Source organism: Manacus candei, unplaced genomic scaffold, assembly GCF_025592945.1.
Source record: "Manacus candei isolate 608988 ecotype Guabito, Panama unplaced genomic scaffold, ASM2559294v1 h1tg000028l, whole genome shotgun sequence".
NCBI classification, from domain to species: domain Eukaryota; kingdom Metazoa; phylum Chordata; class Aves; order Passeriformes; family Pipridae; genus Manacus; species Manacus candei.
The window spans coordinates 8,539,062-8,556,150 of record NW_026138076.1 but is presented as its reverse complement, the minus strand read 5'-3'; the positions used below and the strand labels follow the sequence as shown (position 1 = coordinate 8,556,150).

Sequence of the window (17,089 nt, the reverse complement as noted above, 5' to 3'; positions counted from 1 at the left end):
TGCCACCCTCAATGTAAAAAAGTTCTTCCTCATGTTGAGGTGAAAATTCTTGTGTTTTAGTTTACAGCCACTGCTCCTTGTCCTGTCACTGGGCATCACCAAAAAGAATCTGGCACCATCCTCTCGACACCTGCCTTTGAGATATTTGTAGGTATTGATGAGATCCCCTCTCACTCTTCTCTTCTCTAGACTAAACAGGCCCTGCACCCACAGTCTCTCTTCATAAGAGATGCTCCAGACCCCTAACCATCTTTGTGCCCTCTGCTGGACCCTCTCCCATAGCTTCTTGTCTTTCTTGAACTGTGTAGACAAGAATTGAACACAATACTCCAGATGTGGCTTCACTATGGCTGGGGGGCAGGACCACCTCCCTCGACTTGCTGGACACACTCTTCCCAATGCACATCCATGTGCACATCCCTCTGGGCTGCAAGAGCACGCTTATCATTCACCAAGACTCCCAGATCCTTCTGTACAGAACTGCTCTCTAGTAGGTCAAACCCCAAACTGTATTGGTACTTGGGGTTATTCCTTCCCAGGTGCAGGACCCTTGCCTTTGATGAACTTCATTAGGTTTCTCTTGGCCCAATTCTGCAGCCTATCAGCCACTCCCCCCAATTTCATATCATCAACAAACTTGCTGAGGGTGCATTCTATCCCTTCATCCATGTTGTTGATAAACAAACTGAATAAGACTGGACCCAGTATTGATCTCTGGGGAACATCAAGGACTATAGGCAACCAACTGGATTGTACTCCATTGATCACAACCCTCTGAGCTCTGCCATTCAGCCAGTTCTTGACCCACCTCACTCTCCGTTCATCTAGCCCACATTTTCTGAGCTTGCTTATGAGGATGTTAGGAGAGACAGTGTCAAAAGCCTTGCTGAAGTCAAGGTAGATAACATCCACACATTGGCCCATCCTGCCATACCATCATGGCCTGTCCCTTTTTCCATATTCCATGATTTTCTTTCTTTCATTTTAGATTTTCTAGAAGCTCGTCGTTCATCCATGCAAGTCTCCTGCTCCATTTGCTTGATTTCTTGCTCATCGGGATACACTGATGTTGAGTTTGAACAAGATTTTTCCTTGAACGAGAGTGATTATTACTTTCTTCAGTGTTGTCCACAAAAATATCCCTAAAAACAAGAGGAAAAAGTTCTGAAGAGATAATGGTAAAAGTTATACATGATTCATCTTTTTTTTCCCCTGTTTTAAATGTAATAAAGATTTTAAATATATTTCTTGTTAATCGTGATAGTTTGCTAGAAACCAACCAAGTTAAAGTGTCTATAATTGATAGATATGCCCAAACTTGCTTATTGTTAGACCCTGTACACACCTGTTGATTATTTGTGTGTAATTTTCATTAAAATTTTCCTAATATCTATAATTTGTAGCATTTTTTTGTCTAGAATTCCATGTTTGCCACTATAGTTGCCCTATGGCCTTTGTTAGAGCAATCATGTCATACTGAGAGGATATCAGTTGTAATTCTACTGAGTTTTAGAGATTGTAACTGCTGTTTTTATTATAGAAAGTTCATATCCCAAGATTTACAAGCTCTCAGCATTTAAACCCCTCTGTTTTTAAGAGTATGGGAATGTGTGCTTGTATGGTACACTCACACACATCTTCAATTTCATAATTATAAATAGTTATACAGAGATAGCTTCATAAATGCCTCTGCACATATGTACTTATATATAATATGAAACAAAGAGAAGTGTCTTTAATAATTGATTAAAAAATTACTTTATTAAACATAGATTCTATGATTCTATGTAGTTCTTCATTTGGAGCAAAAGTACATCTGTGGAGTGAGAAGTTTATTCGACTTTCAATTTCCATCTGTCAGATGACACTATAAACATATAGTCAGTTAGGCAATAACTGTAGTAGTCTTCCCTTACGACATAGTAGCAAGTCACAACTGCATGTGTAATTGTAATTATTCTGCAAAAAAGTTAACTAACCAACTCCAATTATACCTACGCAACTGTGTATGTATTTCTGTTTGCGAAATTGCAAATGAATCATTGCAGTCAAGGCATTTTGTGTCATCTTACGTTAGTCTGTTCTGATTATCTAAATTGTTGGGACTATAGCTTTATGACACAAATGGTCCTCTACTTTGCCTTGGCAGCCCCAGTTCATTGAAACAAATGTTATCATCATGATCTATTTGAGTCGATAAGCCTTGGTACCAATAAAACACAGTATTCATCTCTTACCCTCAGCAGTGTTGCAATGTTTATTTATGAATAATTAGGCTGCTCGGCAGAAGGTCATCATCATCATCATGGCTAGGCTTTGTGAATGAAGATTTGGGAAGGGCGCTACCCACATTTGTTACAAGCAAGCTGGTGGCTAATAAGGTCAATATGAGATAGGCATGTCCGATTGCAAAAGGCACAGCAGAAAGACTTCTTAGGTGGTATATTCTGCAAGGCACGGTTCTTTCTGCATTGTCTTTTCTCCTCGAGAGTGATCCTGCGTACATTCTCAAAGGAAGCAGCAGCGTTATAGATGGTGTGTCTCCAGGCCTCCCAATTGGAGGCCAGAGTAGACCAGTTATGGTGATCAATATGGTCAAGGCTGAAATGTTGTTTCAGGGAGTCCTTGTATCTTCTCTTCAGGGCTCCTCTCTTGCGGCAGCCGGTGGCAAGTTCACCATAAAGCAAGATCTTAGGGAGGCGGTGCTCCTTCATCCTTGAGACATGCCCTGCCCAACGCAACTGTGTTCTCAGCAACATGGCCTCAATACTTGTGACTGCTGCTTGTTCTAGAACAGATGTATTGGTCACATAATCTGACCAGTGGATGTTTAGGATTGTGCAGAGACAGCGTTGATGGAAGCGCTCTAAGAGGTACAGGTGGCGGTACTAGACGACCCATGATTTGGAACCATATAAAAGAGTAGACAGCACTATGGCTCTGTAAACACTGATCTTGGTACTTTTCTTCAAGTGTTTATTACACCATACTCTTTTGTGAAGTTTTCCAAAAGCACTATATGCCTTTGCTAACCTGTTGTCTATCTCTCCGTCAATCTTACCATCCAAGGAGATGAGGCTGCCTAGGTAATTAAACTGCTGGACTGATTTGAGCTTTGATTGGCCAGTGGTGATATGGGGATGATGGAAGACTTCCTGAGGTGCAGGTTGATGGAGAAATTCTGTCTTCTTTAAGCTGATTTCCAACCCAAAGAGCTCAACAGCGTCTACAAAGCAGGATGTTTAACGCTGCAAAGTTGCTTCTGTGTGGGCCACAAGGACGGCGTCATCAGCATAAAGCAGCTCCTGGACAAGATGGTTTAAGATCTTGGTGTGGGCCTTCAGTCACCTTAGGTTGAATAGGCTTCAATCAGTACGATATTGAATGTAGATACCGTCCCGATCGAGGTCTGCTGTGGCCCTTTGGAGCATCATGCTGAAAAAGACTGTGAAAATGGTTGGAGCAAGAATGCAACCTTGTTTCACACCATTCTTTATTAGAAAGGGCTCAGAAAGTGCATTGCCATATCTGACTTGGCTGTGTTGATCCTCATGAAGTGAGATGATCATTTTAAGGAACTGTATGACCTTGAGGGTTTCTCCCAAAGTGGGGGCAATATCCAATTCATTCTTCACTGGTTGTTGTGAGATGGACTGAATTGCTGAGTCTTGAACTACACAGCTAGTACTGAAGAGAGTCTGAAAGTGTTCAGATCAACAATTCAGAATGGAGGTTTTATCTGTCAGAAGCATATAGTCATGACAATTACATGGTGCCCATTGCAAGAAATGCCTAATTAAAGTTTTCTCTATAAATATTAACCTGATTGAAGTTAACTTACTAGCAGCCACATAGTCAGGGTCATGCCAAGACCTATGTAAGTTTTGGGAGGTGTCTGAAACATTAGTCTGTGACTCAGTTTGCATTAAGTCACTCTCTATGCCATAAATTCAAAGAGAAAAGGTGTGTCTAAAGTAGTTTGTAGGTAGTAAATGGAATTTTAAAGTACTTGTAGGTCGTGCAGCATAATCTCACTTTTTTCGAGTTTCTTGTAGTTCTCCTGGGTTTCCCCTTGATTTAGGAATATCATGTTTTATTGTTGTTAATATTGTGACTTGACTGATAAAAAAGCTATTGGCAATTTTCATTCAGTTACATCAAAAATTATGATAAATATAAGCGTAAATATGGTTGGTCTTGTATCTATGTGTCATGGTTTGAGATAACCCAAAATCCTAATTCCCTAGTCCTAGCCCCCTTCCCCATCTCAACCTAATGTGCGATGGGTTTTTCCAGACAAAAACACACCAGACTCCAAATGGAGGAAAGGGAATATATTACAATGACTGTACAAATAAATACTATAACATATTATACATACGATCACAACTATCTCTACCGTGACATATAGTATTTACAATGGATCAGATCTCTTCTTCCCTCCAAATAAAAGTCCAGGAGGGAAAAAAGGACAGATCCCTTCCAGTCTCTAAGCAGAAGTATCTTCTACAGCAGCAGTCATCTGCCCTCTTCACATGCGTGCAGCAGCTGATAGCTGGATTTCTGCCAGCACTCACGAGGGAGGTATCCAAGCTCCCTCGACCCCTTGACGCAGACAAAGGGGTCTTCCTCCATGGACTACGTCACCCCAGACAAAGGTCGTTCCACCACGGTCATATCATGAGATGCAGGGGGTCTTCGTGATGGTCTGGTGTCTCCAGGGGACTCAAATTCCCCTTTACAGAGCTCCTGTGCTCTGCCTCAGGCTGCCACCTTGGCAGCAGTGTGAGGGGGGAGCCAAGGTCACCCCCTCTGCATTCTGCTCTGTCCTGGTCCAGCTTCCCAGGACGCTCTGAGCTTCTCAGCTCCTCTCTCTCCAGTGCTGCATGTCTAAAACTCCTCTCCTTAATAGGAGTCCATGTCCCTCCTCTCCAAGAGGGGTCTCAAAGGAGTTTGGGGGGGTTCTGGTTCAGTTCTTACCCCCAAAACTCTGTAGCTCTGCTGCCGTCTCTCTCTCTCTCTCTCTCTCTCTCTCTCTCTCTCTTTCTCTCTCTCTTTCCAGGAGTTCCCTCCTGCTTGGCTGTAATGCCTTTGCTGCTTCGTCTTATCTCTTCTGGCTCTGTGCCACCATTTCTCCGGTCAGTGCCGGCTGCTGATACTCTGGCCGCTGCCCAGGGTGGAGAAAACATCTCCGAGCTTAACCACAAACACTTAGCCCAGTCTAACACTGTTCCAAGTCTGTGCGGTGCCCCCCCCAGCCATGGGCTGTGGGGCCCCAGAGGCCCAAGGGGCTCCGAGCCCCTTTCCTCATGGCTCTACAACATGGCCACCACTCCTACAACAACCACCAAACTACAACTCTTCTCTTCCGGTCAGCTTGTGGAATGTTTACATTTTGCAGAAGCGCCCATTGGACAAAACTTCCAGGGGTTTCCACCCCTTGGGGTCTACCACTTTTTCTTAGCCTCTGGGGGAAAACAAGGTCCAAACCACTACACTATGAAAAGGTCAGAAGGGACCCTGTGCAAGTGAAACTGACTTTCTGTATAATGCACTATAGAAGCAGATGGCATTTGTGAAGGAAGGCTAATCCAGATTCTTGTCGTTAAGTGCTGTAAGTGATAAATTGAGACAAATTTTTATTTTTATGCATTTTATTAAGGGTAAAGAGCCATTTTTAAAAAGTTCTTACTGTTTTAGACTTAAATATTGCACCTTTAAATACAGGTCATAAAGCTAAAGGTGTAGTTCAGCTTGATAAGTCCAGAAGAACCTCAAGTGAAATAATTCGCCTTTGTTAAGTGAGCATATCTCATTGATTACACACCAACAGTTATGTAATACAAGCAGGGACAATTAAACTAGGTAGATTTAAACTATTTTATTATATTGAACTACATTATGTGGTTTGTGGAAAGAACATGACACATTTAGTATAGTAACAATAATTTTCCAACACACAAGTCATTTAAATGGAGATAGATATAATAATAATCAGGAAAAGTGACTTTCTTAAAACTCATACTCCATTTCCGTTTCACTGCCTGGAGTTTATGAGGGATGACATTTCAACATCCTTTTTCATGGCCTTTTCAGGAATAAAGTGGCATCTCATTAAGACAAGTAGAATATTCTGCAATGAGTAAATTATGGTCATTTCTGGGACAACACAGGTATGGAGAAGATGTTCTAACCTTTTGTATGTTTCTTACTATTGAGAAGCTGACTCAAGACTATGTTAATTGTCTTTTATCATGAGGTTTTGAATAGCATTTCTCTGGGGTTATTTCTATGACGTTGTTTGGATCACAAAGTAAGGAAAAGAACTGGAGTGATGTCCTGGTATCCTAGTTTCAGTCAGGACAGGATTAATTTTTACACTAGCCAGGAGGAGTCATGGCCAGGATCCTGATGTTATTCAATACCATCTCATGTCATTTCAAGGGGCAGGGGAAAGGTAATCTCTCTTCCTTTTGAGGAGAAGGGTGCTCCGTCTGTTGGAGAAAATGTGGCAGCAGAGAGATGATTGGTATATGTTTATGGTCACAGCCTTTCCATGTAAATAATTTCTTTGTCTTGTACCTTCGGTTATTAATATTGTTGCTATTACTGTTTGTTTTCTTATCTCATTGCTATTTCCAACAAATTGTTCTTATCTCAACCCATGGTCTTTGCCAACAGGAAGGGAAGGGGAAGAGAGTTGCAATGAGGTTTTGGTGGTAGTACTAAATTGGAGAATTCCTAAACTACGACACCTGGCCATTGAAAATCTACAGAAATCTGAAGCTGGGAGTAAACAGATTTGAACTTCTAAGGAGTGGGCATCCGTATTCCAGAGTATCAAAGTCACAGTTGTGTTTAGACATACTTGACTTTTGAGCAGTGTAGTAATTGTTTGAAGCATGTTATTTTTTTAAAAGGGAAACAGAAGTGGGATTCATTTTTTATGCAGCACGAAAATGGGCCATGGAGGAATTATTTTCTGCTGCCCTCACTTTGAGGCTTATAAAAGAGAGACACTTGCAAATAATAAATTGGACTTCTTTTTATCCTTCTATAGGGAGAAACCAAGAATTTCTGAATTCTTGCTGTTTGGTACCTGCGGAGACACCAAACTGTATTGTTCAGGTTATTGTAGTAAGAACATGGATTGTCATTACATATAAAATATAAACCACTTTTTCATCCTTATCCTCTCCCTTTACAAATCTATGGATATATATATTTAAATATTATGCATTCACAAGATGTCTTTAAGTGATGTTGTCTTGAAAAGAATAGAAATCACACATAAAGCAATACCTCTTTATAAAGGCAAATGCAACTTTTTCTTCATAATACTTGAGAAATGTTCTTCTCTTATTGAAAGATCTGAGGCCTGTGAATACAAAACAACCTTTCCCTTATGAACCTCTACAGTGGGAATTTCAAACCTAAGATTAAAGTGTTTCATTCAGATTCTTTGTGTTAGAGCTAATCTTCACAAATATAGCGTAGTTTTTACTTCCAAGGTAGAATATTTTTCTCACAAACGATCATGACAGGAGTTACTCAATGTAAAAACATATACTGTCTTTTCCTAGTCATTAAGAAGGGAAAAACAAGGCATGGTAATATTACCTAACTGATTTGCTAGAAAGTAGCTGTCCCCAGAAAGGCAAATCACACAAGCTGATTGCAATAATTAATTTAATCATGGTAGATGCAGTATTTGAATTTTGTTAGACTATGATTATGTATTGTCTAGAACACTGTAAAAGAAATGCTGTAGCGGAAGAGAATAGGTTTGTACCTACAAGCAGAAGACAGGAATTCAACTTGCAAATATTTTTTATGCATCTTTACCTAAATTTATAACTATTAAAACATACAAACAGTTGCAAAAACCATCTAGCCAAGCATCCATGCCAGTGGAAACTTTGTATACAGATTTTTTACAAGCTACCATAGTATCAGATACACTTTTTCTTGGCTCTGGCAAGTGCTTTAATAGCAGCTGTAGTTCTTAGGATCAGGTGGAATAGGTGCCGGTTCAGTTCAAGGGAATTATGCAGATAAAAGATTTCACCTGAGGATAAACTAATACATATAGGAGAAAAGGCTATGTCTCCACTAGCACGTAGTGCAGGTTAATAGAAGTGGTCTGCACAGAGAAACAGTTGGCCCTGAGGACCTGTCAGCCATGTTATAATCATCTTGGAGGTGATGAAAAATAACTCTTGTCTGATATACACTTGAACTCTATTTTCCAGTTTAGTTTTATACAGAAGAAACATAGTGAGGGCACTTCTAGGACACTCCACAGTGCCAACAAAAGTGCAGCAGGTGGTGGTAAGCATGAGGTTTAATTCAAAAGTGCAGTCCTCAGATTTTCTAAAATGCTAGTATAGATGCACTTTGTTTCAGTTTTTACTGTGTTCTGGTGAGATCTGGTTAATGATGCTCTGTAAAACTGGGATATGTGGGTGTTAATTTACCAGAAAAAAACCTTCTCCTAATCCTTTTATAACTTTATGAGAAGGCAAAGAAAACCCAATAAAATTAAAGGTTCAGTTTTTCCCTAGAAAATGTGAATTTATTGGGTAACTGCCAAAGATATAAAATAAACTGCTCCTTAGTATACCCGGGAACACTTGTACATAGCACTATAGACTTATATTTTGCAGATCTAGTGAACTTTTTACCACTGGCTATCTAAAAGAATCTATAATCTGTTGCTACAGTGAACCGCACAGTTTGTGAATCTATGTTTGTGGAAGTTCCTATTGAACTCAACCAGACTTATTGTGTTTAAACAGTGAACTGTGCTATTTGTGAACGAGACCAGACTTAGAGTGTAATCTACACTATTTGTGCATCTGAGATCTTATTAAATGTGACTAGAGTATACAGTGCTGCATTATTTCTAATTAGGTACCTGCACCCAGCCCTTCTGATCTCTGGGAACCAGCTGGAGAGCAAGAGGGTTTGTTTTCTGTCAAGTTTCTATACTCTTTACATTATGCTTAGGCATCTGGACTCTCAGGATGTCATAAAACTGTTAAAGGTCTTCTACAGATAAGACCTATATGTTTCTAAGGTTGATTTTGACTCTTTTCTTCTACTGCTAGAATGCCCCCTAAAAACATGAGTCTTGAATTTTCTACTTTGTGCTAGGCAAAGTAGCATGCCCTCTTAAAGCCTCAGGCATATGCCAAAAGCTGGTTTTTAGATGTGGGATTTTGAATGCAGAAGTTCTCAAAATGAGTCTTCTGATTTCTTGAAAAGAGCTAGGTCTTTCTAAATTGAATACAAACCTTGGGCTCAGCGTGCTTGAGTCAGTGCCAGTCCCATTTACTATGGTGCCTCAAGAGTCCTTGTCTGTACCCAGAAAGATCAGCTGGCAATTAAAAGCAAACAAACAAAACTGTCCAAACCAAGACTACACATTTCATACTCAGAGTATGAAAATAATTATATATAAGCTCAAATCTTTAGCTGAAAACTGTTTTAAACTTCATTTTTTCACAGATGCTCTCTTGGCAAGTATACTCAGTAAAATGAATATTAATGAGGTATGTTTACTGTTTTCAAGCACACAACCAAAGGAATATGATATTGTATCTACAAAACTGATATAGTTTTCTTGTTGCTAAATTAGTTAGTAAAATACTCTCAACAAAGATATATGCTGCTTGTCAACAGAGTGGTTCTTGTGAGTGAAGATTGGCAGCTGTCTTGGCCACAGCAATCACAGAGTGATCGAGTTTAAAATGCCTGTTGCCAGCAAAACTTCAACTCTGGAAATAAGGAGAGCCAACTCCAGGCTGCTCAGGGAATTAGTAAGTAAGGTCCCCTGGAAAAATGGTTTTGCAGGTGCTGAGGTCCATCAGTGCTGGTCACTTTTTAAATATCACCTCCTAAGGGCGCAGTAGCAGGCAATTCTTAAGAGTCAGGAGTCAAGCAGATGAAGCAGAAGGCTGGCTTGACTGAACAGGGATCTTTCTCTTGGAAATAAGGCAAAAAAGGAAGGTGTATGCCCAGTGGAAGCAAGGTCAAGTAACATGGGGAGAAGTCAGAGATGCTGCTTGCCACTGTAGGGAGAAAATTCATGTGGTTCTACAGTGCTCCACTTTAGGCCCTGTGCTGTTCAACATCTTCATAAATGACTTGAATGCAGGACTGGAGGGGATACTAAGCAAGTTTGCAGATGACACAAAACCAGGAGGAGCTGTTGAGTCCTTCAAAGGCAGGGAGGCCCTGTAGAGAAACCTTCACAAATTAGAGGACTGAGTAATCACCAACCATATGAAGTTTAACAAGGGAAAGTACCTGATTCTGCCCCTGGGATGGGGCAACCCTGGATGCACGTCCAGACTGGGGAATGAGGTGCTGGAAAGCAGCCCTGCAGAAAGGGACCTGGGGGTCCTGGCTGATGGCAAGTTGAATATGAATCATCAGTGCCCTGGCAGCCAGCAAGACCAACCTTGTCCTGGGGAAAAGCAGGACGGGAACCATGTCAGGAAAAGCATTGCCAGCTGATCGAGAGAGGGGATTGTCCTGCTCTGCTCTGCACTGGTGTGGCCTCACGTTGAATATTGTGTGCAGTTTTGGGCACCACAATATAAGAAAGATATTAAGCTATTCGAGTGTCCAAAGGAAGGCAATAAAGATGGTGCATGGTCTTGAGGGGAAGCCATATAAGGAGTGGTTGAGGTCACTTGGTCTGTTCAGCCTGGAGAAAAGGACAGTCTACAACTTCCTTGTGAGGAGAAGAGGAGGGGCAGGCACTGATCTCTTCTCTGTGGTGACCAGTGACAGAATCCAAGGTAGCATCATGAACCTGTCAAGAGAGGTTTAGGTTGGATATTAGGAAAAGATTTTTCAGAGAGTGGTTGGCCACTGGAACAGAGTCCTCAGGGAAGTGGTCACAGCAGCAAACCTGTTGGAGTTCAAGAGGAGTTGGAGGATACCCTCAGGGACATGGTGTGACTCTTGGAGATGGTCCAGTGCAGGGCCGGGTGTTGGACTCGATGATCCTTGTGAATCCCTTCCAACTCAGCATATTCTGTGATTCCGTGACTCTGTGAAATAGCAAATAAGAGCTTCATAAATATTTATGTGGAGTCTTGGTGCAGTATTACAGATTAAATGGTAATATTAGTATATACTTTTTCTATTGTTTTCTACTGACTGTATTAAAACAAGACTACTATATATTAAAAATGAGACAATACCGTTTTGATGAACTCGGCATTTCTTCAAAAGAAAGCTAAATTTGCTATATTTCCAATTTATGCTAAATGGCAATAAGGTAGCTAAACTGGCTCATTTGCTTTGTGTGGTGTGAAATTTTAAGGTTTATGTCTTTGTAGTATGGCTGATGTCATTAGGGACCTAGGAGGAGAGGCTGAGAGAGCTGGGACTGTTTAGCCATGACAGAGAGATTGGAACTAGAATATCTTTAAGATACCTTCCAGCTCCAGCCATTCTATGGTTCTATGATTCTATGACGTGTAAGAGCTGGGAACTTCCCAAGAACATGGTTGATATGCAAGGTTTTTTTGCTGTCCCTATGTCACCAATTATGACATAGTAGATCTTCCTACATGCTCAAGCAGAAACTCCTGCCTGTGGCTTAAGAAACGTCTGCCACCAGAATGCCAGCACACATATGCAGAGCTCTCTGAAGGGGATCATTTTCCTGTCACTATATAAGGGCACTTCCAATCATGACCACTTTCCTGTCTTCTATGATTGCCCTGTTGCCTGTAATGATACTCATTTTTGGCTTGATTGCTGTGTTCTGTGTCCTGCTTTTTGACACAAGACCTGCTCGTGGGGGAACAAAGATAGTCAGGAAGTGCAATAAATCAGGAAAGACTGAATATTACATCTATAATGTAGTCACCGACCCAAATGCAACTCAAGAAGGTACTGAATTTGATACAGCTGATTTACTAGTCAAGCTGGCCAAGGAGATCGTTTCTGATTCCAATGTGGTGGGTACCAGGATTTTTATTATTACTGTTATTATTACCATTTCATCTTCACCATCATAATTATCAATTTTTGTTTTGTTGTTGTTCCATGGTCAATTTCAAGTAGAGTTTAACTCTACTTTTAATTCATCTTGATAAGTAGGACAAACAAAGGGATAGCTCTACTGAAAGGAGTGGAAGTTTTTTGTAATGCTTATAAGCTGAGTTCTAGAAGTACTTAAAAATGTCATATATTGATTATAGATCAAACCTTTGCAAATAGTTCATCAGCTTTGAGAAGAAAGTGAGTTGGAAGATTTCAGATATACCTCTTGAAAGACATTAATAAATTTTAAGTTATGTAATATATGTTTTATAGTTTTTTGAACCTGAAAATGTCAAAGGATGGTAAAAACCCCCAAACTTATGGGCAACATGAATTCTCACTTAAAAGTCCTTTCATGTTACTCTCTATTGTTTTGCTATTTTTATTGTTTTTTATTTTAGTGATGCAAAATATTCTTTTTTTTTTTTTTAATTTTATGACTCTGTAAATAGAAGATCTGAGGTATTTACAGGTGTCGAGATGGTGTTAACTTGAAAACTATGCATAACTTTATAGAAATGGGTGATTTTCTCATCAGTATTTCTCCCTTTGGTGAAATTCAGAAAGGAAATAATTTTGAAAATTATAATATTATTTTGTTTGCAAGCTGCAACTTAATTCTGTTCCAAAAAGGAGTTCAGGGCTTGCCAATGCATTACATAAAATAATTTGAATAGTGAAATTTGTATTTAAATTTCTGAATATGAAGGTAAGACTGACAAGGTAGAGTTGGTTTGTATGTTTAAAGGATTTGTAATGGATGAAAATGTTCTGTGCTAATCTCATGTATGTTTTACATGTATATATACGTACACTTAGACATATATATCATGTATTTGTATATATACCCTGAAACACGGCTTTTTTAGATGACAGGCTAGTCTATTCAGCTCTAGAATTTAATTTTTTTTTTACTACTTACAAAATAGATGTTTATTTGCCACTTCTAATAATCCTTCCATAAATCTGCTCTATTTTAATTCCTTTTATTTTAGTTATTCTTTATATATTACTAATTTCTGACCAAAAAAAAAAGTGGTGATATTTGTATTGTCAACATTATGATTATCACCAAAAAATGGTACTGTTTATGTTTAGTGAAAACTTAAAAGTCTGCAGTTCTTTCTGGTATAAATTCACTTGGACTTCATCTACCGGGCTTCAGAGGTTATATCATCTTTTAATCTGGACCCTTCTTGCTCAGAGTTACAGATCAGGGAAAGAATGCAAATCTGCAAATATATATGTGCACATACATATGCATGTGTGTACATACATATATGTATACTGCAGGTGCTGGGGTCAATCAGTGCTGGTCACTTTTTAAATATCACCTCCTAAGGGCGCAGTAGCAGGCAATTCTTAAGAGTCAGGAGTCAAGCAGATGAAGCAGAAGGCTGGCTTGACTGAACAGGGATCTTTCCCTTGGAAATAAGGCAAAAAAGGAAGGTGTATGCCCAGTGGAAGCAAGGTCAAGTAACATGGGGAGAAGTCAGAGATGCTGCTTGTCACTGTAGGGAGAAAATTCATGTGGCCAAAGCTCAGCTGGAGTTGAAGTTGACCGGAAATGTAGGGGACAGTAAAAAGAGGTTTTTCAAACATATTAATGGCAATAAGCCCTATAGAAATATCATCAGCCCATTACAGAATGAGGATGATCACCTCACAAACAGGGACAGAGATAAGGCAGAGGCATTTAATGCTTTCTTTGCCTCTGCAACTCCAGATGCATTTCCAGACTGGGGAATGAAATGCTGGAAAACAATGTTGCAGAAAGGGACTTGGGGGTCCTGGTCGATGTCGAGTTGAATATGAGTCAGCAGTGCCCTGGCAGCCAGGAGGGCCAACCTTGTCCTGGGAGGCATCAGGCAAAGCATCACCAGGTAGTTGAGGGAGGGGTTTGTCTTGTTCTACTCTGCACTGGGGTGGGGTCCCCTAGAATATTGTGTGCAGTTTTGGGCACCACAATGTAAGAAAGATATTAACCTCTTAGAGAGTGTCCAAAGGAGGGCAATAAAGATGGTACAGGGTCTTTAAGGGAAGCTGTATGAGGAGTGGTTTAGGTCACTTGGTCTGGAGAAGAGAGGACCACTCTGGAGAAGAGGGGAGACCTCAATGTAGTTATAACTTCCTCGTGAGGGAAAGAAGAGGGGCAGGCACTGATCTCTTGTCTGTAGTGACCAGTGACAGGACCCGAGGGAATGGCCTGAAGTTGTGTCAGGAAAGGTTTAGGTTGGATATTAGAGAAAGGTTTTTCACCCAGAGTGTGGTTGGGTGTTGGAACAGGCTCCCCGGGGAAGTGGTCACAGCACAAAGCCTAGGAGAGTTCAAGAAGCATTTGAATGATACTCTCAGGTACATGGTGTGACTCTTGGGGATGGTCCAGTGCAGGGCCAAGAACTGGACTCAATGATCCTTGTGTGTCCTTTCCAATGATATCAAAGCATTTTACCCAAAACAAACACAATGAGGAAATCCTAGCACAAAATATTTATTGCAAAGCTATCTAATAGTACTGTCAATAAACCAAATTTTCACCAGAATGAGAAAGTATTAGGCTTCTTCTTCTACTGAGAAACCTGTAAAATGTGCTTCTGTCTATTTAACATAGATGTATATTTTTATTTTTATTTCATTTTCTCTATAGCATCTATCTACTGATTCAGAACATACTAACACAGAACATAACTTATTGCAGGAAGCCACTATTTCATACTTGGTTCCAGAGATGGTAGTTGCACTCCATGTGCATAATAAAGCTGTCTTTTCTCAAAGGTCTTGCAGTGTGTAAACTTTGAACAGATATCATTTTTAGGTACCGCTGTTTTCTATAACAATGCATTGTGAAAAATAATGATGAAGTTAAATCTTTTCACTCTTCAAACCATTAGTGGTAATATAAGTCCCTTAGACAAACAACAGAAATACTGTTTCTGGTCCATTTAAAACTGCTGAGTACATTATGAAAATGAATAGGAGAAAATTAATCTGCAACAGTAGGTGGTAACTTTGCAAAGTAATCTCACTTCTCCGTGTTTCTGTTGCACAGAACTCTATAGATAAAAGAAAGAAGGGGAAAATAGCTTGTTATTATGTAAGTGGGAATAGTTTGTTTTTTTGCTGGTATACACTATCTAAATATTAACCAGAGAATTGCAGAGACTGCAAGAGCTCTTTCTGATCTTTATGGTTTTTTGTATGGGCAAAACCAGATATGGCAGAAACCAGTTGTGGATTGGATTTTCAGATGCTAGCACAGTATTAATTAGAGTAGGTAGAATAACCATGAGATAGTGATCAACCTGACATCTTTTAGGTGAAAATAACTGAGGTGGGGAATATAACTTCTGTTACCAATACTTACCAGACTGTTTTCCACCCTCTTAGAAATGGATGCTAATATTACCTTTTTATTAGAACTGTAAACATGACTATATTTTGAGAACTGACAATAAATTTTGCTAGGACAGGTAAGTGCTCTTCTCCTGGGTCATTACCACCAGAATACTGGGATGAACCTGTTCTTTATTAAGACCTCAGACTTAATTAACTTAAATTCATTTGTTTTCACTTACAAAGTATCTGAAGATCTCTCCAAAAAAGCGGATCTTGCCTGGCACCTCATCAGAAGTGGATCCCAGCCACAGTACATGGCATGTTCAAATGAAAACTAATGCCCTGGAGGACAGCAGTTCAGATGAGGAAAGTTATGTTTTGACTTGTGAAAAGGTGAACGACAACTGCATCTTAATGACATACACTGAGCAAAATGAACCCCCTGTCCAGAACTTGCAGGACATTTTATGGTTCCTCCTGGAGACATTTTGTGGCACTTCCCAGAAGACAGATTATGTGAGATCCATCAACGTCGGTAGAAACAGAAAGACCAAGAGGGCAGCAAAATCCAAGCCAAGAAGGCAGCAAAAGCGAAGCCAAAGAGAGTGAGCCTACCCTGTTATCAGCTTGGCAACTTGCCCTTCCACAGCATTCAGTGCAAAGAACCTGCTCTTCTTCGTCACCTAAGAACTAAGCTTTCTGGTGTGTTTCTCATGCTTCATTAAAAATTCACTATGTTTAACACTCATGGAATTTATTTATAGCTTTTTATGTTTAAAAGTAATACACTCACATTGTATAATTGACAACCAAATTCATGGTTTTAACTACAGTGAAGAGGAAGTTATGGGAAAGTAAATATTTTTATTTTTACTTTTCCTTTTGAGAAGTAGAAATACTGAAGGAAAAAAGGATTTTCTCTTAGTTTTAAAAAATTTAAGTCTCTTCTACTAATTGATACCTGGACAAACATTCCCACTGCTGGGGGAAGTAGCTGACAATTATTTTTAAGCCTACGTTTACTGTTCTAACATTAAGATAACATGCACCCGTTACTTTCTACTTGGATAAACTATTGCTGTGTCTGAAGGCAAGCTTAATTTTTGTGCATTCCAATTTAGCTATGGAGAAGCTGTGCTGTGAATAAGTGGTTAGACCACTTAAGGATCACAACTAAAGGTGCACTTCAGTAGGGTTCAGTGGCAAGGCTGACTCTATTACTTACTGCATAGATGAAGTATACATAAGAAAATCAGATTAAAATCAGTTTAGAAAGATTTACATGGAGACTGGTTTTGGCAGGATGGCCTACCCCAATAAGGCCTAGAATCCAATCAGAGAATGCATACAATGCAAGCTATCATGCAAGTTATCTGTGGCGAGCTACAGCTGGCTCCAGCCTAGTTCACCAACCTTCAAACACACATCCTGCTTTTTGACACGGGATTTCACAGATAAGCTGCTTACTGGCCTGTAAAACTATGACTACCAGTCCATCACTTTGTAACTATAAAAGCCGTATCTGACTTTCATATGGTAGATTCTTCCACATACTTGAAGTGTAGAGCTTCTGCCATGAAGCAGGGATGTCTCTTCATGGTTACTCCCCAGGGTGCAAGAGAAAGAGAAATCTGCCTGCTATCTCGTATGGTATCTCTCTGTATCTCTACTTAATATTTTTTTCTTT

At 39.8% G+C, this 17,089-nt stretch overlaps 1 protein-coding gene across 1 annotated transcript; it reads left to right on the top strand.

Moving 5' to 3' along the window:
• Positions 1-11,541: 11,541 nt before the first annotated feature.
• On the top strand, positions 11,542-16,164 carry LOC127472215 (uncharacterized). The gene is made up of 2 exons (XM_051790107.1): positions 11,542-11,981; positions 15,646-16,164. Exons 1-2 carry the CDS (start codon positions 11,712-11,714, stop codon positions 16,009-16,011), a joined length of 636 nt encoding a protein of 211 aa, XP_051646067.1. The 5' UTR covers positions 11,542-11,711; the 3' UTR covers positions 16,012-16,164.
• The last annotated feature ends 925 nt before the right edge of the window (positions 16,165-17,089 follow it).

Coding starts and splice junctions, on each gene's coding strand:
- LOC127472215 (XM_051790107.1), top strand. CDS start 11,712: ATGACCACTTTCCTGTCTTCTATGATTGCCCTGTTGCCTGTAATGATA. Junction 11,982..15,645: donor TCGTTTCTGATTCCAATGTG/GTGGGTACCAGG, acceptor TCACTTACAAAG/TATCTGAAGATCTCTCCAAA.